The following is a 26859-nucleotide window of genomic DNA, read 5'->3' as shown; positions in this document are numbered from 1 at the left end:
TTTTTTTTTTGCTCAAATCTTCCCTCTGAAAATGGAGATGTTAGATATGAAAGACATTAAGGACAAGGCTACTGGATACCTTGCACTGGAACATTTTAAAATGTTTTGGTCACCATGATGTAAAAAAGATGTTGAGACTCTGGAAAGAGTACAGAGAAGAGCACCAAAGATGATTAGAGGTCTGGAGGCTAAAACATATAAGCACGGTTGCTGGAATTGGGTATGTCTAGTTTAATGAAGAGAAGAACTAGGGGCGACATGATAGCAGTGTTCCAATATCACAGGGGCTGCCACAAAGAAGAGGGAGTCAAGCTATTCTCCAAAGCGCCCGAAGGCAGGACAAGAAGCAATGGCTGGAAACTAATCAAGGAGAGAAGCAACCTAGAACTAAGGGAGAAACTTCCTGATAGCTAGAACAATTAACCAGTAGAACAACCTGACTCCAGAAGCTGTGAATGCTCCAACACTGGAAATTTTTAAGAAGAGACTGGACAGCCATTTGTCTGAAATAGTATAGGGTTTCCTGCCTGAGCAGGGGGTTGGACTAGATGACCTCCAAGGTACCTTCCAACTTTACTATTATGATTATAAAAGCTGTAGTTCAAAATATTTGGTACACAACAAACTGGGAAATATATGCTAATAGTCAAGCAATAGTGACTGATTAAGCTTATGAAAAGCATTAAATTACCAGGGGTTGCCTTTTAAGAAGAGACTAGACAATCACCTGTCTGAGATGGTATAGGTCAGGGGTAGGCAACCCTGGCTCTTTTATGACTCGTGGACTTCAACTCCCAGAATTCCTGAGCCAGCATGGGAGTTGAAGTCCATGAGTCATAAAAGAGCCAAGGTTGCCTAACCCTGGTATAGGTCAATGATGGCGAACCTTTTAGAGACCGAGTGCCCAAACTGCAACCCAAAACCCACTTATGTATCGTCGCGTGTGAAGTGGGCATGGCCCATTGGGTGGGCATGGCCCATTGGGTGGGCGTGGCCCATTGGGTGGGTGTGGCTGCGGTAGTAAAAACTTCAATCAATTATTTCAACTTTGCGAGTTGAAATTGATTGATTGACTGAAACTTTTCTCTTTTTTGCACATGGCGGCGGAGGCCTAAAGCTAAAAGGTTTTATAAAACCAAGCTGAAGGCCTAGGACTGGGGTGAAAGTGCGTGTGCCCACAGAGAGGGCTCTGCATGCCACCTGTGGCATGCATCCCATAGGTTCGCCACCATGGACTTAGGGTTAGGTCACCATGAACTCATAGAGCAAAATGGACATCACCAACAAACATGGAGTGCTTGGATATGGTTAGGAGGGCACTTACTTTTCTAGGCTGCCTTATCTATGTTTCCTGGTAAAATACATGGGAAAATCCCCTTGGAGGAAAATTCCACTTAGGGGTTAGGTCACCATCAACTCATAGAGCAAAATGGACATCGCCAACAAACCCGGAGTGCTTGGGTATGGTTAGGAGGGCAGTTACTCTTCTAGGCTGCCCTATCTATGTTTTGTGGTAAAATACATGGAAAAATCCCATTGGAGGAAAATTACACTTAGGGTTAGAGTTAGGTCACCATGAACTCATAGAGCAAAATGGACATTGCCATTTTTTTTAAAAAAAAATTGCACACAGTGGCGGAGGCCTAAAGCGAAAAGCTTTTATAAAACCCAGCTGAAGGCTTAGGACTGGGGCGATGGTGCTCATGCCAACAGAGAGGGCTCTATGTGCCACCTGTGGCATGCGTGCCATAGGTTTGCCACCACGGGTATAGGTTTTCCTGCTGGAGCAGGGGGCTGGATTAGACCTCCAAGATCCATTCTATTCTATTCTATTCTATTCTATTCTATTCTATTCTATTCTATTCTATTCTATTCTATTCTATTCTACTCTACTCTACTCTACTCTACTCTACTCTACTCTACTCTATTCTACTCTATTCTACTCTACTCTACTCTACTCTACTCTACTCTACTCTACTCTACTCTACTCTACTCTACTCTATTCTATTCTATTCTATTCTATTCTATTCTATTCTATTCTATTCTATTCTATTCTATTCTATTCTAGCGGGGTAGGCAACCTCGGCTCTTTTATGACTCATGGACTTCAACCCCCAGAATTCCTGAGTCAGCATAGCTGACTGAGGAATTCTGGTGGTTGAAGTCCATGAGTCATAAAAGAGCCGAGGTTGCCTACCCCTGTACTACGGGAAACAAAATCTTTACTGAACTGTTCTTTCATCTCTTCTATACAGAAGGAACCTCTCTTTTAAATTGATGCATACATCAGCTTGAGACAAAGGAAGCTTGCTTTTGACATCAGAATTATATTTTTCTCCTCATATGTACATTCTATGACTTTTCTGAAATTCACAGAGTTAAACAGCTGAGATATTGTTAAATAAACAGGTGTTTTGAAATGCATGTAAAAATCCAAAGAGAAGACCCAAAATTGACACATTATTTCTGAATGCTTAAACTGAATCCGAAGATGCTTCACACATTGATTGGTTAATCTAGTACTTACAGGAACTGTTAGTGCAGTAACATCCTGTGTGTTAATTGTTGGGTCATTCTGTCTCTCTTGATAGACAACATGATACTGAGAAATAGGATCATTAGAAGGAGCAGGGCTGGTCCAATTTAGGAACACAGAATGAGCGCTGATGGCTTGTGCTGAGGGAGATTTCATGCCTGATGGTTGAGTTTTTAGGGTCTGTGTTGAAGACCATGAACTATTCACAGAACCTTTGGAATTTTGAGCCTTGACACAGTATTCATACTCTGTGAATGGCTGAAGAACACCTGTAGCATCAATAAATTCTAAAGTGCCTTCAGACCAGATGAACACAAGCATTTCCTCTTGAGTCTCCATGGGACGTCTGAAAGGCAGACAACAACAAAAAAGATGGTTATTGGCAAGTTCAGATATGATAACTGGATCCTGAAGTGCACATTTCAAAACTGCTAGAATCTAGTATAGTTTCTCTGATAAATGTTAATGCTGATCTACAAGATTGAACTAAGTGCTCCTCATCTCCAAAATATTGACCTCTTTCTGAAGTCTCCTTTTCATTAAAGAAAAGAAAAGAACAGAAAAAGAAAAGAAAAGAAAGAAATGGTCATTGCAGGGTCCTTTTGAGAGTAACATGGGAAAATGTTTGAAATGTCATCTGAAGAATTATGTATTGATTATCCTTGTGTTTTATTCATTAGTGTTATTTAGGTGAGAGTTTAATATATAGGAGACAAGTATACAATGTATACTGAGATACATACATTAATAATCTCTTTTAGGGGTTTTCTAATTAAGAATAAGCATGCTGAATTACTGTATACACAAAGAAATTAAAGATGTTTAAGACAGGAACCTCAAAGTTTATCTGATTTAGTGTAAAAGTGAGTAATGATTTGAGTTCTAGGAGCTTAGAATGACTTGTGAAGGCATTTTCATTAAATTCAGTTCATTTACATGATGAGGACTAGAATAATGATTTAGAAAATGTACAGGGCAAAAGTTCAGACTAAAAAAAACCCCATGTTTTTTCTGCTTGCAACTGAGACCTGATTCCATATATATGTGTATTTAGCATACATTTTAGTGCAAGAAGTCTTTTCATTTTGATTATAAAAATCTGTCATTGAAGAAAAGTGAAAAAAAATCATTTTAAGTACCACAAGTCTTTTTAATGCTAAGTAGTTCTGTTTGCACTGAACAGCATTTCACTTAAAAAAAATAGCTGTTTGCTGAATTTGTAAATTAATGTTTAGCAATATGGGGAATCTGTAAGAAACAGCTTCCCTGCACTGAAATATCAAAAATGTCACCAACTGTGAGCTTTTCCACAAGCAAAAGCTGAATAATATAGCCTGGTTAAAGTGTTTAGATCATATTACTGCTGAATATTTAATGAAAGAAACTTATGCTTAGGCAAATAGTTCCATCTGTAGTGCTAAAAAGACAGCATATCTTGTATGAATAAACTGTGAACAGAAGTGTTTGAGCAATCTCTAATCATTTCAAAAGGCTGAGTATTTAGAATTCAACTGCTCATTTAAGTGAAAGTTTTTCTCCTAATACAGCAAGCAATAAAAGGAGAAAGATGCCATTTTAAAGAAATGTCAGCTGCCTCTGTTTCTGCTACTATGCTTTGCTTGACTTGCGACTTGTTTCTACGATATGTAGTTGGATTTCCAATTTTTACCGTGGCAAACCTGCACAGCCAGTAACATAGCCAGTATATTTGAAGTGTTTATTCTGAAAATAGAAGAGCTGTTGTTGTTTTTTTAATTTGAAATGGAAGATGTCATTCTTTGAGTCAGTGTGTGAAGTTTAATTTTGTGGTTTTTGCATAGCTATGCATATAGCTTTTTTCATATGACAATTGCATGTTAATTATAGAAGTCTCTTTCTTGGCCCCTGCACGTTCAGTCATAGGTCAAAAAAAAAGCTTGATAAGTGTAATTGGCATACTCCATGCATGTGATGGGATGTAGTGAGCAGGTGGATCCCCAGGGGGAAGGGGCTGCATTCCAGAGGACCCCCTCCCTAATGATTCACTGAGGTAGAGATGTACAAATGAGTATCATCAGCATATTGATTATACCTCTTCCCATGGCAATGGATATACTTACCCAGTGATCACATGTGGATAGTAAAGACAAGAGGAGAATGCACTTTTGTATTCTTTCAATTTACACATACTGTAACTTTAGTTAAAATGGTGTGTTAGAAATGATTGACACTAATATATGAAGACATCCTGAAGTATAGACAGAACGTGGTTCTAATAATCAGAGATCTCTTTAACTCTTTGCATTATTCTTTCCAGTCTGGAGAAACTCTTGACCTCCATTCCCATCTTTTAACCATTCCTCCCCTCTATAAAATACATCAAGTAAATATTGATAAAAGGGAAAACCTCCTTCTAACTACTTAGAATATAAAATATCCTTCTAGCCACCGTTAAATATGAAATCAAGTCAACCTAATGATAACATGCTTTTAAATGTTATCATTATATTGACTTTATTTTGCATTTATTCTGTAATCAAGTCTCTCTCTGTGTATAAGCTGGCTTTACATAGGGAAATGTGCAGCACTCACATAAATACCCACAGATATACACAGGTTTATGGTGCAGAAATAAATGGATAATAAATATTGCCATCCCCCACATAGTTCTATTCCAATTAAGACTTTAGGCTTTTGGAAAAAGATTTGTGATGGGGAAGGAGAGAGAGATATCATGAAGGTTAGCATAGAAGAAGCTGAAAGCCTTGCAAATTTAGATCCTTCAGTTTTAATGAAAAACTGCCCACTCACTTGCTGGTTAAATAAATTTAGTTTAATGTATAAATGATAATAAGGCAGGGCAGCAAAAGATGAAAAAGAAATTATATGCAAAACATCATCTAAAAATGTTGAAGAGTTTTTGTTATAGCAGTCTAAGGCTGTGTATGAACACTGCATGGAAAAAAAATGCTGTGCTTACATTCCATTTCTGTCCTTACATATTTCTGATTTTTTTTCATAGCTATCTGAAAAAGATGTGATATTGTTGTTGTCTAAGCACATTTAAACTTCAGCTGAAATAACTGCCAAGTGATTCATGCCTATGTAGGTGAATATAACGATTATATCTGGAGCCCCAGTGCGCCATTTTCATTTCACTTTAAATAAAAAACAAAATGTATCTATGTCAGTCAGTGCCCTTCTGCTGTACTCCGAGGTATCAAACAGGCTACAATTATGATTGTGAAGTGATTGTGTCACATTGGAGGAAGGTTTATTGCTTTCGAGTCTGCTAAGCAGTAACACATTCTGTTTCATATTACTCTTTATATCATTGTTTGGCTGTGACTAGAATAACCAAATGCCATCAAATGCTGTCAAATTCAATTTACAATATTTTCCACTTTCTGCATTATATTTCCTGTTTTCCCTTTCCCTGGCTGCTGTGGAATTGCTCCTATAATCATCAGTGTGGTTTACAAAATCAGCAGAATGAAAATGTATTATGGAGTATGAAAGATACTTTGTTTCCTTTTACACAAAATTGGGGCTTAATCTATTGGGTCATACAATTAGCATAGAAAAGGGGAAATATTCCAAATCAAGCAGCATTTTAAAAACTATTGGAAGCCTTCAGCCAAAATACTAGCAAGTTGGTTCAAGAAAAGACATTTATTCACTAACTTCACAGATTTTTTTAGAATCAATTGCTCCTTGACCAGTAGTAGAAAGCCAGCCAAAATCAAGTTTGACCACGTTCTTTTTTCACCATGAACATCTCGCAACTTCAAACATCAACCTGAATTCTGTCATATCATTTTTGTCCTTGGCGGTTATTGCCTAGCCTAATGAGCAATTTTTGTTTCAGATCTCTTTTTCTGTCACTCCTTCCTTCAACTCCATGGGTCCATTATATTTCCATAGCAATGATTATTTTCAGGCTAATGTCTAGTTCTTCCTATTTGTTTTCTTCAAACTGCCTTTCACCCCTTCTCTCCCTCCCCTCTTAGTTTGCCATCTATCTGCATTCATTACTTTGGATTCTACAGAGTCCCTGCCCCTTCTCCAAAGAGTTTCCCCAACATAACAGCTTTTCTTTCTTGTACAGCTGAACATTCTTATCTATTAGATTTTCTTAATCAATGAAAAGGCTTACTTCCACAATTCCTGTATATCACAGAGGTCCAGGGCAAGCAAGCCATGTGCAAGTTTAAAATAGTGTAGAAACGTGTACACAATATTAGTGACTTGTTCTTCTAGTTGGAGTTTCTTGAACTTGGTGGATAAAACACCAAAGTATATCTGACCATGATGAATGCTGATAAAAGAATTAGGTTGCAAAAGAAAGCCAGATGCAGATGCAGACTCTGCATCCAGCATGATGCATATCTGAAAAGGCTATTTGACCCATCTGCATTCAGGAAGGCTCATTGAGACTTGGTTTAAATGTTCTTTTTGCTATCTTGAAAATGCAATTTATGGTCAGTAGTAATAACATTAAAATACTCTTTTTATAACAGCCATGATGATATAATTTATTTTCCATAATCACTGTGTCTTTTGTGAGCCCTGGGGCATTTATTTGGATACTTTGCATAATGCTTAGGCCTACCCATCTTGAAACAACCCCTCACCTTTACAGAAAGCTTCCACTACATAGTGAGGTCTATAATATTTAAGAATACAAAACTACAAGAACTACCTGTAAATAAAGTAGTTTGTAATTATCCCATTGGGTTTTTTAGGAGGTAACCATTTCACAGCTATATATGTTGTTCCAATGGCTGAAATGATAGGAGGACTCAAATCTTCAGGAAAGGCTTCAGCAGTGGTTGCATATACTCGTTCACCAACTCCGCAGCCATCTAGAAGAATACAAACCAGACCTTAAGAATTACATTGCCTTTCAAGCATGCAAAGTACTCTTCTAATTGTCAAAGTCTCAAGAACTAAAATTTCTTAATGAAAATATGTCTCTTTCCAATCACTGTAACTACTGTAATAAAAAAATTACATATACTTGAGGTCTTGAGGTGTCTAGTAGAAAGTCCAGACAAAATTATTTTATTTATCTATTAAATTTCTAATTACCTGTCTCATCTCTGGGCAGTTAATACCATTAGTCAGAGAGCTTGGCCAGTAAGAAAGAAAAATATACCATTTATAGCATCTTCCAAGTCAAACTAAGCCCCTGGTGTCTTCATAGATAGATCCATGCAGCTTGTTGTGATTGTTTTCTGAGGGGTTTTCTTTGTTTGCCAGTCTAGCCTAGAGCTATCATTTCCATCCAAATATTGTTCAGACTCAACTTGGCAAACTATTTGTGTTCAATAAGTCATGTATTGTTTTTCACTATACTGCCATCATCTGCTCTAGACTTTTCCACACAGAAACACAGAAACACACACACACACACATGGAAATGAAATAAAATCTTCAAGCTGAATTTAATTGGATATGCCCATGCAGTTTTCATGACAACAATATGGAAGACTTTTACTATTCCTTCTGGGACTGTTTTCATTTCCTACTTTTTGTCTATAGTTTTGGGGGTTTTCTGAAGGTCTACCAACCAAATACTAATTAAAATTAATCCTGATTACTTTCTGAGCCTAGACAATATTTCCTAAAAGCTTTTATTTTTTTCTTGAAAATGTTTCTTTAGAAATGGCAGTTTGCAAGGACAGACAAATACCAAACATTTCTCATGATACGAAACCAGAATTCAGCAATATAATAATTAATACTGGATGCATGACTTCCATTTGCCTTCTTAGTTTCTACACTATATGGTGTGTTGATCCAGTTCCTCATAAAGTCCATTCAAACATGTCAAATAAATTGATATCAACGACTGTTCATAGCACAGATTACCACAAAATCACCATTTTACGTTTTGGTTTAACAGAGGGAAAACAAAAATAAGAAGCACTGAGTTGCAATACTCATTGCTGCTTGCTTACTGGTTTGCTTTCTGAAAATCAGCCAGTTAAAAAATCTTGGCAAAAGTTGCACTTCTTTTATTATATGTCAAACTCATGCTTTTGGCTTAATTATCAGTTCTTATTAAAATCCTATCTGTTTGGCAATGTATGATTTACCGCATTACTTCTTTTAGAATACAGACAATGCAAGGTATTTTTGAAACAATTTGGTTTGGGAAATATAATGAGGATGATGATAATGGCGATGATTTTCCAAAGATTTAGTTTGTTTTCCAATGTGCCACTTTTCTCAGAAGCCCAGAGACCAAGGCAGTGTCATATTCAATACCACCTGAAGAATTCCATTATGCTGTACCCATACTAACAAAACCCTTTAGATCAGGTTTCATACATTTCTTATAATTCTGAATAAGAGAGTTATCCTTCTGTTTCCAATGAATAATAAAAAAGACATATAAATTACTGATGTAGTATTAATTGGCAATGGATTTTCTCCGATGTGTATTTCTAGAACAATTTTAAAAACACCTTGTTTTATGTTTTTCATAAAAACGGCTGACATTCTCCCAAATGTGAACTATTTAAATTTTCTATTGAAATATTCATGATACAATATGGAGATGTGTAAAATAAATGATTCAATCCTAGTTTGCTTTTACTAGGTAAACATTTTGAAATAAGATGCTATTCTGTTATTGAAACAGAATATATTTTGCAAAATTGCACTGTCTTCCAATAACAAAATGGAATTACTTAACATCTAACCATTCTGGCAGGCTTGTATCCTTATCTCATATTGGGTCCATGGATCAAGTCCATCCAAAAGAAGGAATCTGGGCTGTCCAACTGGTTTTACAAGAGGGGAGGTACTGCCAGCATCTAGTAATATATTGTACTCCAAAGGTACATTGCTCTCAAATGACCCTGTAATAAAATAAATAAAATAAGTTCATAGAATGTTATTGAAATTGGACATGGTTGGAAGAAAACTTCTTATATTTTAAAATAAAAACAGTGATTTTGAAACTACTATAGCACTTATGTTCTGATGAGTGAATGGAATGAAATGGGCAGATTTCCCAAAGTCAGTGGGGAAACTGCATGACTTGGTTAGTTCCAGAGTTCATACATTTATGTCAGAATGAAAGGAACAGTAAAAGCACAAGTGAACTAATTTACCCTAAGTACAAATGGCAGTTTTGTTATTTGGTGTCAAAGTTACCATGAGCACAATGACAACCTGCCATAATGCATTTTCATGTTCACTAAAGAACAAGGATTTAGTTGGTTAATATTCCCAGCAATACTCTTTTTCATAATTTACAACAACTAGATGCTGATAGGTTATTTAACATTTATGAAGTTAAGATGTAATCAGAAAACCGTGATTATCTTTATGAATTAAAAAAGTTAAATTATTCTACTTTTTTCTTTTATGACTTCATTGCATGGCAAGTGCAAATTTTGTAACAGGACAAGTCAAAGAAACAGCATCTCAATGGGTTCCCTTGCCATTCTTCTTTGTATTTGGACAGTGAAAAATGGATAGATCAGTGGAAGGGGATCTTGAATTATTCGATACTGTATTCATTTTAAAACAAATATGCCCTGAAAAGAAAATGTTTAATAAAAATAAATGTTTTCAAAAGTTATGTTAAAGATTCTTGATTACAGACATTAGTAAAATCAATAGGTAACAAAAGCTATTAATTTTGAAATATACTTTTTCAATTAAACCTGAATAGTGGTGTTCCAGATTCAATCTTTTAATTCTTTTAGAGTTTCACTTAAATGGTTTTCATGCCTTGGATTAATATAAAAGAAAAATATTGTTTCCATTAAGATTTATTATTGTATACCTATCTTGTCATAAAACCAGAATATATTACTCTACCTTATTAATTACTTAAAGTAACTTGATTAATGCTATATATTCAAAAAATATTTTCTCAAACCAAACCTAACCAAACCACCATAATCAAATGAGATTTCTAGATACATTTAACGTTAGCAATGCACTGTGTAATTCTACTTGTTTTGACTGCTACTAAAATTCTGTATACGCAATCTGGCAACTTTTTTGTATAAATATAGAGCGTGCACATAGTAGTAGATCAGAAAATGTAGCTAGAGAAGGAAGGCAAAATGACTGATAAATGATTATTATTGATTAAAGGAGCTGCTATTAACTAATGTTAACAATTACTTGCCCAGTTTCTAATTTTGGTTTTCAAGCAACAGTGTTATATGCTGCAAATACAGAAATTAATGAAGCAGAGGGCATTCAGAGGAGATAGCTGAAATATTATAGAGAAGTTCAAATGGCAAAGAGCTGGCAGTTCAGTTAATCTGTAACATTAAAGGATGACCTCTTAAGTCTATTGGGTGAAATGTTGAGAAGATACTGGAAGGCCATTTCTCTGCTTCATTATAACCAAGGAAAAATCTCTTGCAACAAGAAAAAGATGCAGTTTTATAAACCCTCAAAACTTATTTAGTACTTAAAGTTTTTAGGATAAGTCACAACATAGTCTCAGGCTGGAAAAAGTAAGGATAACTGGTAAGGATGGAAATCAGAAACTATAAAGGGTGGAACTCTCGTAACAATTTGCTCATAGAATATTATTAGGTAATCTGTAATACTCCAATTCTCCAATTCTTGTAATGCATATAGTTCTCTAGCTGGCCATTGGTATAATGTAATGTAATGCATATAGTTCTCTAGCCAGCCAGATTGGTATAATGACCACGAAGAAAAAAATCTTAAAGGAAAGAAACTGTATTCTTTCTAAACAGTTTTGAAAGAAAAGTGGTGAGATCCTGGAATAAATCCCATATTGTGGTTAAATGTTGGTGAGGGTTAGTTTTTGAATTAGAAGCAAGGGCATTCAAGAAACGTATGGTGAGAATATGGAAAAATACTACAGTGTTATCAATCTTGCCAAACATGCAGAAACAGCTACAAGTGCATTTTAAAGAAGTCAATGTCATTAATAGTACTATCATCAGCAAGTCTAGATGTTTATGACCTCTCCTGTGACAATAATAAGCTTTTGAAAGATTGTCAAAAACAGATCATGCCAGACAAATCTTATTGCATTCTTTGACCAAGTGACAAAATTAGTGGATCAGAGGAATGCTGTGGATATAATTTACTTGGACTTCAGTAAGGCATTTGAAAAAATAGATCACAAGCTACTACTTGGTAAGATAGAAAAATGTGGGTTAGAAAGCATCACCACCAGATGGATTCGTAGCTGTCTGACCAGCCGTACTCAGTGTGTGGTCCTCAATGGAACCACATCTACATGGAAGGAAGTGTGTAGTGGGGTGCCCCAGGGCTCTGTTCTGGGCCCAGTGCTCTTCAACATCTTCATCAATGATTTGGACGAGGGGATAGATGGGGAACTCATCAAATTTGCAGACAACACCAAGCTAGCAGGAATAGCCAACACTCCAGAAGACAGGCTTAAGATACAGGAGGATCTGGACAGACTTGAACACTGGGCGCTATCTAACAAAATGAAATTCAATGGGGGAAAAAGTAAGGTTCTACATTTAGGCAAGAAAAACCAAATGTGCAGGTATATATAGGGGGGAACCTTGCTCAATAGTAGTAACTGTGAGAGGGATCTCAGAGTCCTAGTGGACAATCAATTAAATATGAGCCAGCAGTGTGCTGCAGCTGCCAAAAAAGCCAACAAAGTGCTGGGCTGCATTAACAGAGGAATAGAATCAAGATCATGTGAAGTATTAATACCACTTTACAATGCCTTGTTAAGGCCACACTTGGAATACTGCATCCAGTTTTGGTCACCACGATGTAAAAAATGTTGAGACTCTAGAAAGAGTACAGAGAAGAGCAACAAAGATGATTAGGGGACTGGAGACTAAAACGTATAAGGAATGGCTGCTGGAATTGGGTATGTCTAGTTTAATGAAGATAAGGACGAGGGGGGACATGATGGCAATGTTCCAATATCTCAGGGGCTGCCACAAAGAAGAGGGAGTGAAGCTATTCTCCAAAGCACCTGAAAGCAGGACAAGAAGCAATGAATGGAAACTAATCAAGGAGAGAAGCAACCTAGAACTAAGGAGAAACTTCCTGACAGTTAGAACAATTAACCAGTAGAACAACCTGCCTCCAGAAGCTGTGAATGCTCCAACACTGGAAGTTTTTAAGAAGAGACTGGACAGCCATTTATCTGAAATGGTATAGGGTTTCCTGCATGAGCAGGGGGTTGGACTAGATGACCTCCTAGGTCCCTTCCAACTTTATTATTATTATTCAGAGAGCTGCTGTTTCTGAGGGTAAAGTAGAACTGGCATGTCCCCATCTCAATCATGTTATCATCTTTCCATTCCTTATCTAATGAAACCACTACTTTTACATCTTGCCACTTGGGTAAAAGAGGGGTTTTGAATTATTACATTTATAAAGCTTTGGAATTTAGAGATACCACCAAGGTTGAAACAAGCTAAGTAAAATAAAAGGAGACTCGATGGATATGTACTGATGGGTCCTTATGCAATCTAAATTTATTAAGAAGACAAGGAGATCAAATGCCAAAATGTTGCTTCTTTTCATCGAAGAAGGATACTGTGACCAACTAGCCTCTCATTAACATTTAATGCATAAAAAGTAATTTTATTCTAGGAGACAATATCAATTAAAATGACTATCTCAGTGGGTGAATCACTGCCAATCCTTATTTTAAAGATTGATTTCAAAAAAGAGAAATACTGTATATCATTCCTGTATAAAGTATTAAAAGCATAGGAAAGAAATTATCCATGGGAAAAGTAAACTCTAAAGGAAATAAGATTCAACCTGACATGAATACTTCCTGCAGGGTGTGTAATGTCATGTTATAATAGTTATTATGTAGGGAGGTATGCTGTACTACTTTCAATTGCTCCTATCACCACCTGCTTTTTCACAGTACCGCCCAACCGAGCTCGTTTCTCAGCTCCCAATTTTATGGGTTGCCTTTCCTTTATATTTTAGCTTTTCATGGGCAGTCTTGCAAAGATATAGCAAAACCTCACATCCAACCAGGATTCTTGTAAAAAGACTTTCTCGTGCCATCATTTTTTGACAAACAAGTTCTCAACTATTGATCTCTTGGTCAACAACACTCCGCAAATCCTCAACCTATCAGCATTCTATGTCTAAGAAATCTCTATATCTAGCCTCTTATTATTGGACATTTGTAAAAACATCCTGCTTCATCAAACAATATGTTTCTACCTGATTTTTCAGATAATAAACCTAATGGATCCACTTTATGATCAACAAGAGGCAAGCTTAATCATTTCTTAAGATACATTGTTGTTTGGGATTACTGATTAAAGAAGATAGCTTTTTTTGATGCATTCTTCCTTTTTTCTGTGTTCTAATCTGGGCTATGGTTCCCAACCATCTCCATCAGATTACTCAGCAAGTTATCAATTTAGCAAAAATCAGATACCTAAAATAGATGCACAACCATGCATGCACAGAAATCACTTTGCAAAACAACAAGAAGAAACCTTTTTATTGTAATTAATGATTCACAGGTTTGTGGATGGGTGACTAGTGTCCTCACCTATTAGTCTGGTAGGAGATGCAATACATATCAAACACATCATCAGACAAAGGAGAGTGGGCATGGCAGACAGGGAGAAATTGATACCAAAACTGAAATTATGAACAAGTTCTTATGAGTAAGTTCTTTTTTAAAAAATAAAAGAGTAATTATAAATAAGTTACTTGGAATCTTGGATCCTGGAGTCCTAGTGGAAAATCACTTAAATATGAACAAGCAGTGTGCTGCAGCTGCCAAAAAAGCCAACACATTTCTAGGCTACATTAACAGAGGGATAGAATCAATATTACATTAAGTGTTAATACCACTTTATAATGCCTTGGTAAGACCATATTTGGAATACTGCATCCAGTTTTGGTCACCACGATGTAAAAAAGATGTTGAAAAAGATGTTGAGACTCTAGAACAGGGGTGTCAAACTCAATTTCATTGAGGGCTTCATCAGCATTGCGGTTGCCCACAGGGGGCCAGGTGGGTATGGCCAGGGTGGGCATGGCCTACTGGGTGGGCGTGGCTAGAGTGCGTATGGCCTACTGGGTGGGCGTGGCCAGCTCTACATCGTTCGTATCAAGGGTGCCTATGGGGGCCTGGGCAGGAGTGGGACAGATCTGAGGGTCTCTGGCAGAAGGAGGGTCTCTGGGCCAGGGCCAAGGCAGCAGGGACCGTTCCCTCACTGTTTCCAGGATGGCTTCGCGGGCCCCATGAAACCACTTCGCGGGCCAGATCCGGCCCCCGGTCCTTGTGTTTGACATGTCTGCTCTAGAAAGTGTGCAGAGAAGAGCAACAAAAATATTTCGAGGACTGAATGCTATAACCTTTGAAGAATGGTTGCAGGAATTGGGTATGACTAGTTTAATGAAAATAAGGACTAGGGGTGACATGATAGCAGTGTTCCAATACCTCAGGGGTTGCCACAAAGAAGAGGTGGTCAAGCTATTCTCCAAAGCACCTGAAGGCAGGACAAGAAGCAATTGATGGAAACTAGTCAAGGAAAGAACCAACCTAGAACTAAGGAGAAATTTCATGACAGTTGGAACAATTATTCAGTGGAACGACTTGTCTCCAGAGGTTGTGGGTCCTCTAACATTGGAGATTTTTAAGAAGAGACTGGACAACCATTTGACTGAAATGGTATAGGGTTTCCTGCCCGAGCAGGGGGTTGGACTAGAAGATCTCCAAGGTCCCTTTCAACTCTATTAAGTTCTTTTATAATACTGTTCAGTGTTACAGGGAATCCACACAAGCTTTGCAAATACACATGGCTACCATCTGTTTCATATGTCAATGATAGGATTGAATTCTTGATGTGTGAATAAACTATGCTGTACTTACTAAGCACATTAATTTCTAAGCAAGAGCTTCTTATCAGTCTTTTTTTCACTTCCCATAGAAAAATGCTGTTAATATGATTGTCCTTTTAAAGTGATGGGCAAGTTTCTGTTTCAAATGTTATTAACGTGTCTAAGTACAGAAAAGTCTTGGATCAAACCAGGATCCTATAGTGCTCCCATCTGTGTCCTTGTCAGACACCCCAGAAAGTGCATAAAAGAAAACAAAAGATGACAGCAGACCGTAATTATCTGTTCCCATATCCCTAGCATCAGATATTTTACATTCACTTCCTGCCTGGCAATATGCCCTAAACTGTGAGAATTTACTGTAATTTCTTATCTTTAAAACATATCAGTTTTAAAGCATATCAATTCCAATAGATGAAAGGGAAAGGAAAGAACACAGGGAGATTTTTATTCTGATCCAAAATAACTTAGCTTTCCTTTTTGAGCAGGGATACCATATAAAGAAAGGGACGTGGTGACTCAGTGGGTTAGGATGCTGAGCTTGTCGATCAGAAGGTCGGCAGTTTGGCGGATCGAATCCCGAGTGCCGCGTAACAGAGTGAGCGCCTGTTACTCGTCCCAGCTTCTGCCAACCTAGCAGTTCGAAAGCACGTAAAAATGCAAGTAGAAAAATAGGGACCACTACGGTGGGAAAGTAACAGTGTTCCATGCGCCTTTGGCGTCTAGTCATGCCGGCCACATGACCATGGAGACATCCTCAGACAAGTGCTGGCTCTTCGGCTTTGAAACGGAGATGAGCACTGGCTCCTAGAGTCAGAAACGACTAGCACCATTAATTCAGATGTCTGGCAAATGGTACCAAGGATTCTATATATCTTGAGATCATCCAGATGTTTGTCTAGTTGCCTATTTTTTAATTAAAAAATCTTTATGTAAACAACTTGTTCACACAAAAAAAAATCCACACAAACTCACTTTAGCTAGGTCCAGATCTGCATAGGGATTGGACTGTTAGAGTGAATATTCAAAGCTTTCACAGAAACTGATTATCAGAACTGAGACAGTACAGAACACTTTCCAATGAAATCAGCTGTAGATTATAAGTCAAATGCATCCACCTTCTCCTGGGTTTATAAATCCTTTTAGGCAGTACGGGTAGAGGGGAGTGAGTTTAATTTAAGATTTTAATCTTTTTCATATATTATAGCATTTCTATCATGGATTTTGTGCTTCTGAAAACTAAAAGATTGACAGCTCAGGATATTATAGATCTATTAAGAATTGATTCAATGGACATACAGTAATATTTACTATTCCAAGCATGCATGTAAATGTTTACCAGGTAACTTTATATTTAATGTTTTTATATTATCTTCTCATCCAGTGATCTTTGTGCAAGATGTAAATATTTTAAATAATTTGGGATAAATGCTGAATATTAAAATGCTTATCATGTTTTAGCTATACATATCAATATATTTGAATATTTTTAGAACAGAAGTGAATAGACTTTTTTTAAAATCCTAAATTACAAACAAGCTAATTTGTTATATATCAACATTATTTTTTTAAAATAAATAACAATATTACTTATAAACATAACTAAAGCACATAATGAGTCTATGTTTTCCATAATGGACAAATAACTATATTTTACAAAACATATAATTCTTGTTTTTATTATCTTGAATCTATCCTGAATCATTTAAAATCTCAATCTCTCGCTCTCGCTCCCTCTCCCTCTCCCCCCCACTCTCTCTCTGTTTCGCTGTCTCTGTCTCTTCTATCTTCATCATCTTGCAATGCTACTTCTCCTTACAAAGAACCTAGGATTTATTTTACCTTTGTTTCTGAATTTCTGTTGATCTGTGTTTAATCTTTTGTCATAATAGTTTAATATACATTGCATTCAGTAGAACAGGAAACAAAAAGAAGCATGGTTGTCAGTGACTGTTTCACCCTGTCCTAAAACCAATTTTAATAAATTGATTAATTAAAACTAAAACAGACTAAGGATAAAACTACTAGTACAACTCAATATCCATCATTAAATTAAATCCGTAATATGGCATCTTTTATATTTGAACAGAGTATAGCTGATTTTATTGCTTAATTATTTCATTAATTAGTTTATCATCTGTTACAGATGACTTAAATCAGTTTGATGCCCAAAGTAGAAAAATCCAAAAGGCGGTTGTCTATTGCTGTTATATGGACTTGATAATCTTTCCTAATATCTGCCTTAGGATATATCCTTGCATCAATACAGCTTCCAAGTCTGCCTTTTTACATAATGGGAACCAAGCAGAGAAAATAATAAACAATGGAAACATATACACAACATATATAAGAGCTTCTGAATATTAATACATATGCTTACCAGGAATGTCCCATGCTACAAATATGGAATATGCATTAATTACTGTGATATTATATGGTATGTGAATCTCTTCCGGTGTTCTTATTGGTGTCTGGACAATATATTTTTCACTGATATTGCTACCAACCCATGTACTGGCTTCTAACTGGTAAATATATCTATAAATACACATGAAGGGGAGAGAAATGACAAGAAGAAACAAAACCAGGAATATAAAGATATTTTATAATTATTTTAGTATTCATTACACTTATCATATCCCAACATGATGTAATGTCCAGCATTTATATGAATATCATGTGACTTTCTCTCTCTCTCAACACAGAGAGTCTAATCTATCTCTTTTGTAGTTTCATTTATTTTCATTTCATTTATTATATTTGTATACCGCCCTTCTCCCGAAGGACTCAGGGAGTTATGCATTAAGAGCAGGTGCTTGAAATAAGTGCTAATTCATTGGCCATCATACATATGTATAGTGTAAGATGGACACGGATCAAGGAGACCTGCTTAACAGCTATTCTGCCTGAGGGACTTTACTCACTCTCTCTCAGATCAAACTATCTCACAGGGTCGTTGTAGGGAAAAAAAACTGGAAAAGGAAACATTATTCATATTGACATTTATGCTCTTATATGAAAGATGGGATGTAAATCTTACAAATCAATATCTAACAAGCTAATTGTACTAAATTGTACTTCCTATGTGTACATGTAGGGAAAAAAAAAAATCCGTAATCTGTGTCACAATCTTGTCTTTCCTTTATTTCATGCACTATTTTTTAAAATGGTGTTGCTGAAACAAAAGTGTATCTATTCATGGTAGCTATAGTTGGACTGACAAAACAGCATATTTGTAACACAAAACCAACAGTAGCGGTATGACTGTATGGCTGAACATTTTGCATGGCTTAATTAAAAATATTACAATATGATAGTAATGGTTAATTGATCACAATGGATGGAAATAGCTAGCCAGCCCTGGCTAATGTAGAAACTAGGCTGGATCAGTTATGGTTAACATGTGAACAGAGAACCACTTTGACCCAGCAGGCTATAGATTAGACTAGGAAAATAAATCCCAGCCATAATCTACCATGGCACATGCTGAAATAGAATTCTAGAAATCGTAGACTTGTATTAACCTAATTGTGGCTAAGTGAAAACTCTTCTGGAAGGCCCAATGGGCTAATTATTAGTTACCTGTAAGACATGTTTTCCATAATCCACGTAGGTATCTTTATGTGAAGTTCATGGGGAACTGTATTCAATGTCATTTTGATTACAATGTTAATTTACATGAGATATTCATACTTGGGCCAACAATTTAGGCTGCGCAGAGATCCTGATTCAAAAGCTTAATGTGATGTGGAGCACACATAGGCATGCATGGAGCCCCAACTGGAAGCTCCTAAAACAGTTTCTCTTTTCCTGCGCTGGTGTGGCTACCATCTACAGCAGGTACTGGATCCTTGGAAAGGACATGTTTCATTTAAGGTATTGTCAATGGGCGCTAAATGCCTGCCCATGGGTGTTCCAAATGATATCTTGCCCATCAAATCTACATCTTTACATAGTTCTCGGGTTGAACCCCAGCATATGTTAAAGTATGGTATATCAATATATATTGTAAAAAAAAATAAACATCCTTTCTCAAATAAGTGACATTTTACCTTTTATTAGGTTGCACGGCAGAATGAGTGAAATTCAGATTTTCTCTACCACCTTTGAAAATCTCTTCTCCATTACAAAATAATCTGTATTGAATGACAATTCCATTGGTTTTTTCTGGCTCATCCCAATACAATTCCAATATTTTAGAGCTTACTGCAATATGACGAGGCTGTGACCACACCCCTGCAATTACATTAGCAAAACTTTGTTTATAATATTTGTATATATTTAATTTTATAAATGTATTAAAATGCAAATATATGTTAACACATAACAAAGAAACTGAGCTCATTTCAGTTTCTTCGTTAGAATTACTAATTTTTCATAAATTAAATTTTACTTAAAGTTAACCTTCAACCTTAAAATTGCTTTCTGTCTTCTTCAGGTAATACTAAACTACAGCAAAAGTACCAAAGTACACAATATAACAGACCTATATAGCAATACAAAATTCACTAATCATCATTCAACCAGTGTACAAAAGATTAGCATTCCAGAAAAAAAAATAAAAATAAATGTTTAATTAGTTATTAGAAGACATCAAGGTAATAACTAAATGAAGTTTGCTTGGGAGAGATGTCAGATCACAACTGAATAACTCTTAACATTTGCATGCCTCAGAAAAAATAGACAAAATAAGATCAGATCAGGATCTTAGTGTACATGGCAGCCTATATAGATTCTGTAAAAAATTACCAAAATATGATGTCCTAATTAACAGGCTTGCAGTTGCATCTTTCTGAACTATCACTAAAAGAAATTTCACATTTCCAAATCAAAGCAGTCTGCTGTAGTATGAAAGTAAAAAGTATATGAAGTTAGGAGCCCAAGGCAGCTCACTTAGCTTTAGTTACACAAAGTGTTACCAGTTTACATGAGGAGAATTTATCTCGTGCCACAGACGCAGCTTATGCTAGTAACGCATTATGAGATATCTCCAATCTCTACTTGTTTTAGGAAGAAGCCTGTCTTGCATGAACTAAAATTAAATGTATTGGTTCTTGGCCAGTTCATTAGCACATTTTACAGAACTAATTGGATTGACTAAGATATGTCTCAGTACACTTTATTTTAATATGGATCAATGTAAGAGGACGTGGTCAGTAGCATTACATAAATATCAATTGGCTGGGAATATAGTTAGCCATTTATAGGTTTTATATCTTGATTTTGAAAAAGGGTCACAATGAAGTTTACAAAAACAATAAAAAGAAAATCTAAAAGAAATACTTCAAAGGGAGTGGTTGACAAAAGTTAGGCCTCATTCCGTAGTCTCAATTTATGGGAGATTGGTTACATATATGAAAATTTTTCACTCCTTTTTATCATCACTGACATCATTCAACGCATTCCCATTAATTAATTAATCCCATATACACAGTTACAGTGACAAAGTGCTGTCGAGCCCTTCGGGCTCGACAAACTCGCCAGGAGGGGGATTCGGCTCGCAGCCCTCGGCAACAGCAGCGGCCACGCCCACACCCTCCAGCTGTCCGGCGGGCGAGCTGCCGTTTGCCGCCGAAAGCCCAGCCGGCCCCAAAGCCCCCAGCTGACTGGCGGGCGAGCAGCCGTTCGAATGCCCAGCCGCTCCTACACCCGCCAGCTGGCCAGGGGGGGAGGCGGCCGCGCGCCGCCGAAGGCCCCGCTGCTCCCATCACCAGCTGGCCGGGGGGGAGGCAGCCGCGCGCCGCCGAAGGCCCAGCCGCTCCCAAGCTCCTCAGCTGACCGGCGGGCGAGCAGCCGTGCGACGCCGAGAGTCCAGCCGCGCCCACACCCTCCAGCTGTCCGGCGGGCGAGCGCCGGACCCACGGGCGTGCCGCTATCTGAAAGGAGGCTGAGGGCGGTCGTGAGTGGCTGCAGGATGGCTACGCCGGGGCAGCCAGCAGGGAGACGGCCGGCAGCGATGCAGGGTGCTGAACAGCTGCACCCGGACCCGGAGGAGAAGTGCAGGGCTGGGGCAGAAGTACACGTACCACCAGAGTACGCCGAATTCCTCGAAGTGTTCAGCGAGCAGGAATGCGACCTCCTGCCTCCCCATCGACCGACGGACTGCGCGATCGAGCTGGAGCCGGGGGTCAAACTTCCCAAGCCCCGGATGTATGCCATGACCCCGCGGGAGATGACAGAACTCCGGAACTACATTGACAAGAACCTCGCACGGGGGTTCATACAACCAGCTCGCTCGAGGATGGCGGCACCGGTTCTTTTCAGGGAAAAGAAGGACGGGGGCCTGCGTCTTTGTGTGGACTACCGGGGGGGTCAACGCAGTGTGTGTTGATCATTTGTACCCGCTACCCCTAGTGAATGACATGTTGTCCCACTTGGCTAAGGGGAGGGTGTTTACCCGCTTGGACTTACGCGAAGCCTATTATCGGGTGCGAATCAAGAGAGGCGACGAGTGGAAAACAGCGTTCAACTGCCCGTTGGGCAGCTACCATTTTTGCGTAATGCCTTTCGGTCTCCAGGGGGCCCCCGCCGTTTTCATGCAACTAATAAGTCAAGTGTTGCATGAACATTTATACAGGGGGGTGCTCGTGTATCTGGACGACATCCTTATTTATACGGAGACCATGGACCAACACGTTGCCCTTGTGCGCCAAGTTCTGCGGAAACTCCTAGAAGCCCGATTGTACGTGAAATTGTCAAAATGTGAATTTCACGCGTCTCGACTGGACTACTTAGGCTATCGGGTCTCGGCAGCCGGGATTGCAATGGATCCAAAGAAAGTGGAGGCTATACTGCAGTGGCAAGCCCCGGGGACCAGACGGCAGCTGCAGAGCTTCCTGGGGTTTGCCAATTTCTACCGCCAATTCATACCATCGTTTGCTGCAGTGGCTCTTCCATTAACAGACTTGCTAAAAACCAAGACGTTGGCGGTGAAACCACGGCCTGGGATGCGGGTGTCAACAGGCCTTCGAGTCCTTAAAAGGTCTGTTCACCCGAGAGCCCATACTCCTGCACCCTGACCCAGCAGCGCCTTACGTCATGCAAGTAGATGCTAGCGACGTGGCGGTTGGAGCTGTCCTTTTGCAGCACAACAGTAAAGGTGCGTTGCAACCCTGTGCTTACGCGTCTAAAAAGCTATCAACCACCGAACGCGCCTGGGCTATCTGGGAGAAGGAGGCCTACGCCGTTCGGTGGGCGTTGGAGACGTGGCGGCATCTTCTAGAGGGGGCAGAAAAGCCCTTCGAAGTATGGACGGACCATAGGAATCTAGAAGCCCTGCAATCCCCACGTAAGTTGGCCCCTAAGCATGTACGGTGGGCCCTGTACTTCAGGCGGTTTAGGTTTACCCTGAAATACGTCCCAGGGGGGAAGAATTTCCTGGCGGATGCCCTCTCTCGGCTTCCGCAGTATGACAACCAGCGGGAGGAGGTGGTGCAAGCTCTTATCCCTCCTCTCGGCCCAGAGAAGGTACAGGTAGTACAGAACGGGGTTGCGGATGAACTGGTACCGCAGCTGAAAAAGGCCCTGGAGGGAGATGGCTGGTTACGGCAGCACTCGCGGCTACTAACACGACGGGACGACCTGGCCTGGTATGGGAGTAAGATATACGTGCCAGAAACCCTGCGAAACACTGTGCTTTATAGGTGTCATGATGCCAAGCAGGCCGGCCACCTCGGGTTCCTGAAAACACTGCACCTCGCTAGGCGTCAGTTCTGGTGGCCCGGGATGAGGCGGCAGGTCAAAGAGTATGTCCAGCGCTGCCGCACCTGTGCCATGGCGAAAACCCAGCCCGGAAAGCCGGCGGGGCTGTTACAGACGGTGGCGGACCCCTACCGGCCATGGCAGGACATCGGGATGGATTTCATCGTAGACCTACCAGAGAGTCGGGGATACACCGTCATCTGGACCATAGTTGACCTGTTTTCCAAGCAGGTCCATTTTGTTCCATTAAGGGGCTTACCCTCGGCCCGGCGTCTGGCCTGGCTTTTTATAACCCACGTGTACCGTTTACACGGGGCGCCTAGACGTATTATCTCGGACCGAGGGGTACAATTTACCGCCAGGTTCTGGCGTGAATTTCTCCAGTTCATCGGGTCATCCCAGGGACTAAGCTCGGGGTATCATCCCTGCACAAACGGCGCGGCAGAACGAGCCAACGCGGCGGTGGAGCAATACCTACGCAGCTATGTCTCGTACCAGCAGGCAGACTGGGCTGACCTATTGGCGTTTGCAGAAATCGCCCACAACAACGCTGTGCACAGTAGTACTGGTCTCCCACCGTATACAGTGGTGTCTGGCTACGATTTCCCTCCTGTTCCCGAGTGTGACCAGGGGCCGGCCTCCTCTTGTCAACCCCAGGAGTGGATGCTACAAGTCAGAAAAGCATGGGCGGCGACCAAACAGGCTCTAAACAAGCAAGCCAGTATTGTAAAAGCCCAAGCGGATAAGAAGCGCCAACCGTTCTACACCCCAGGGGTTGGGGACTGGGTGTACTTATCCACAAAATACCTGAGATTACAAATACCTAGTAAAAAGCTGGGCCCTAAGTACATAGGCCCCTTCCAGGTAACCCACATCATCAATCCGGTCACGGTGCGCCTTCGGCTGCCTAAATTTCTAGGCAAAGTGCATCCCGTGTTCCACGGCAGCTTACTGAAACCAGCCCCTGTTCCTATTCGGGGGGAGCCAGTCGGGCCGGGGCCTGTGGGTGATGGGCAATACGAGGTACAAGAAGTCTTAGACTCCAGGATGCGGAGAGGGCGACTGCAATACCTGGTGCTGTGGAAAGGATACCCAATAACTGAGGCATCCTGGGTGGCGGAGTCAAATGTTCAGGCCCCTAGATTGGTTAAGGCGTTCCACCAGAAGCACCCTGGTAAACCCTCGGGAGGGGGTCGGGGGGGATCTGCTGCTCTCCTTAGTGCTTGTCTGACTTCTCTACCTTGCCTTTCAGGAGGAGCCTTGGTAGGAGGGGCCGACTGTCGAGCCCTTCGGGCTCGACAAACTCGCCAGGAGGGGGATTCGGCTCGCAGCCCTCGGCAACAGCAGCGGCCACGCCCACACCCTCCAGCTGTCCGGCGGGCGAGCTGCCGTTTGCCGCCGAAAGCCCAGCCGGCCCCAAAGCCCCCAGCTGACCGGCGGGCGAGCAGCCGTTCGAATGCCCAGCCGCTCCTACACTCGCCAGCTGGCCGGGGGGGAGGCGGCCGCGCGCCGCCGAAGGCCCCGCTGCTCCCATCACCAGCTGGCCGGGGGGGAGGCAGCCGCGCGCCGCCGAAGGCCCAGCCGCTCCCAAGCTCCTCAGCTGACCGGCGGGCGAGCAGCCGTGCGACGCCGAGAGTCCAGCCGCGCCCACACCCTCCAGCTGTCCGGCGGGCGAGCGCCGGACCCACGGGCGTGCCGCTATCTGAAAGGAGGCTGAGGGCGGTCGTGAGTGGCTGCAGGATGGCTACGCCGGGGCAGCCAGCAGGGAGACGGCCGGCAGCGACGCAGGGTGCTGAACAGCTGCACCCGGACCTTGGGGGCTGCCAGGGGGTCATGGGGATGGCGCGGGGAGATGCATTGGTGGAGGGGAGCACACTCAGGTTGTTAGGAGGGGGGTGGGCTTGTACTTACCTTCACGCTGGGAAGCACGGTGCCGGTGGAGGGAGCTGGGCGTGGGTTGAAGGAGTAGGGGGGTGGAGTATTTACGCAGGCCAGGCGGATGCTGGTCTGCACGAGGGAGGGGTGGAGTCTAGGGGTGGGGCTGCTACCTAGTTACAGATTCAGAATAAAAGGTGCGTTGAGAGCGTGTGGCTCTCAACGCTGACTTTGTTAAGGTATAGAGATCCTGCTATTAAAGGTACTCTTTCCAGTCATCCGTACTTCGTCGTGGTTTTTCCTGTGGGCTTGTCAATCCGGCGAAGACGAGGAGTTGACAAGTGCACTATTCAGGGTTATGTGGGTAAAGAAATTGCTGAAAATCAAATTAACTGTCAAAAGGGCTTTTGATCTTTCCCTTGCCTATAATATTATATGGATTTCTGGAGGTTTACACTTTGTTTTTCCCCCCAGATGTTTCATTACCTGACTAAGTAACATTGTCAGTGCTAGTGATTATGGGGTTTGCTCCCTGCCAGTCTTGGTGTGGATGTGGTTTGTCCTTGGTAGTTGCTTGATAAGGGTATTGCTTTCTGCTTGATTGTCTGGTGTTAATCTCTACTTATGTGGTTGTTGGTTGCTGTTCTGGTCTTTTGTTTTCCTTCTTAGCTTTTTAATTGCCTCTTTTAAATGGTCTGTAAATAAGGATTATTTCTAAGTGTCCACGTCTGTATGTTCACTTCTATTGCTCCTCCCTCCCTCCCTCCCTCCCTCCCTCCCTCCCTCCCTTCCTTCCTTCCTTCCTTCCTTCCTTCCTTCCTTCCTTCCTTCCTTCCTTCCTTCCTGTCTTTCTGTCTTTCACTTAATTTATAGATTGTCCAACTTCCAAATGTCTCTAGGTGGCTTATGACTAAGAATGTTAAGCAGATGCTCTCTAAACTTTTATTTACCTAGGGCTGCCATTCCATCCTTTCTTCAATTTTTCTGCTTAGGTCCATCTGAAGATAATTCCTCTTTGGCTGAACAAACAAGGAGTTGAGGAGTTGTTTTTGTTTTAAAATAATTGCCTAGATATAGTGTGCTGAGTATAGTTCTCATATATAAATGTCAAACTCGCTACATCACATGACATTGCGCAACGTATCGGAGCTTTTTCTCCATTGCTGGTGATGGGGTGGGCGTGATTTAGGGATGACATGTTTGGCCCGTGGGCTGGCAGTTTGACACCCCTAGTTTAAAGGATAATAAATTAGTTTTTACCTTGAGGAACAGCTTGCAATGTTTTACCTGCAGATGTCTGACTGGTAGTGCATCCAGCAAATGTACATGCTGTGAGTGTGAAATTGTAGTTTTCATAAGGTTGAAGATCTAAACAAATATAAAAAGTGAAACCTTCAGATATGCTTTAAGTTAGAGTTCTATAAGAGAGATAATAGAACACACTTAACCCAATACATTTACATTCATGGATTTTTTAAATTGTATCTTCATGTTTATTCATAAATTTTGGATGTTCAATGGTAAAAGGAAACCAAGACATCAAAATACATGGTGGCTGGATATTACCAGCCAGAGCATAGAAAAACTCAAAGAAACTGCAAGATTGGAATATATGGAGAAACCTGGCCCACCGAATTGCCAAGAATCGGACTCAACTAATCAGATAAGCTCATCATCATCTGGACATTTAACACAAACTATATAAACATAATCACTAACTTGGATATCAGGGATCATAGACAATGCTGAAAATGAGCAAAGTAATCAAAAATATTCTTTTTCTTCAATAAGAACTCAGATGTGGCAACCTGTTTCCTGTTGAAAGCCACCTTCCCTTTAAAGTAATTTGTTAGAAGCCACATGGGAGAAGCAAATAGTGACTGAAATTAGAGACAAACATGAATAAGATTTCCCCTATTTTCTCCAAGAATTACATT

General features: G+C 40.3%; 1 protein-coding gene across 1 annotated transcript in view; it reads right to left on the bottom strand.

Moving 5' to 3' along the window:
- USH2A (usherin) overlaps window positions 1–26859 on the bottom strand; it is a gene marked incomplete at both ends in the record, with an annotated part of 493855 nt that overhangs the window by 63495 nt on the left and 403501 nt on the right. Inside the window, 6 exons of the mRNA XM_081312822.1 lie at window positions 2528–2882; window positions 7218–7380; window positions 9226–9384; window positions 17727–17884; window positions 19399–19582; window positions 26183–26290. Coding sequence (XP_081168948.1) covers window positions 2528–2882; window positions 7218–7380; window positions 9226–9384; window positions 17727–17884; window positions 19399–19582; window positions 26183–26290 — 1127 coding nt within the window. The remainder of the gene's footprint in view (window positions 1–2527; window positions 2883–7217; window positions 7381–9225; window positions 9385–17726; window positions 17885–19398; window positions 19583–26182; window positions 26291–26859) is intronic.

The sequence above is a fragment of the Vipera berus genome (assembly GCF_964194415.1).
Source record: "Vipera berus genome assembly, chromosome: 1".
Lineage (NCBI taxonomy): Eukaryota > Metazoa > Chordata > Lepidosauria > Squamata > Viperidae > Vipera > Vipera berus.
The sequence above is the reverse complement of the archived record's forward strand: the minus strand, read 5'-3'. Positions and strand labels throughout refer to the sequence as shown.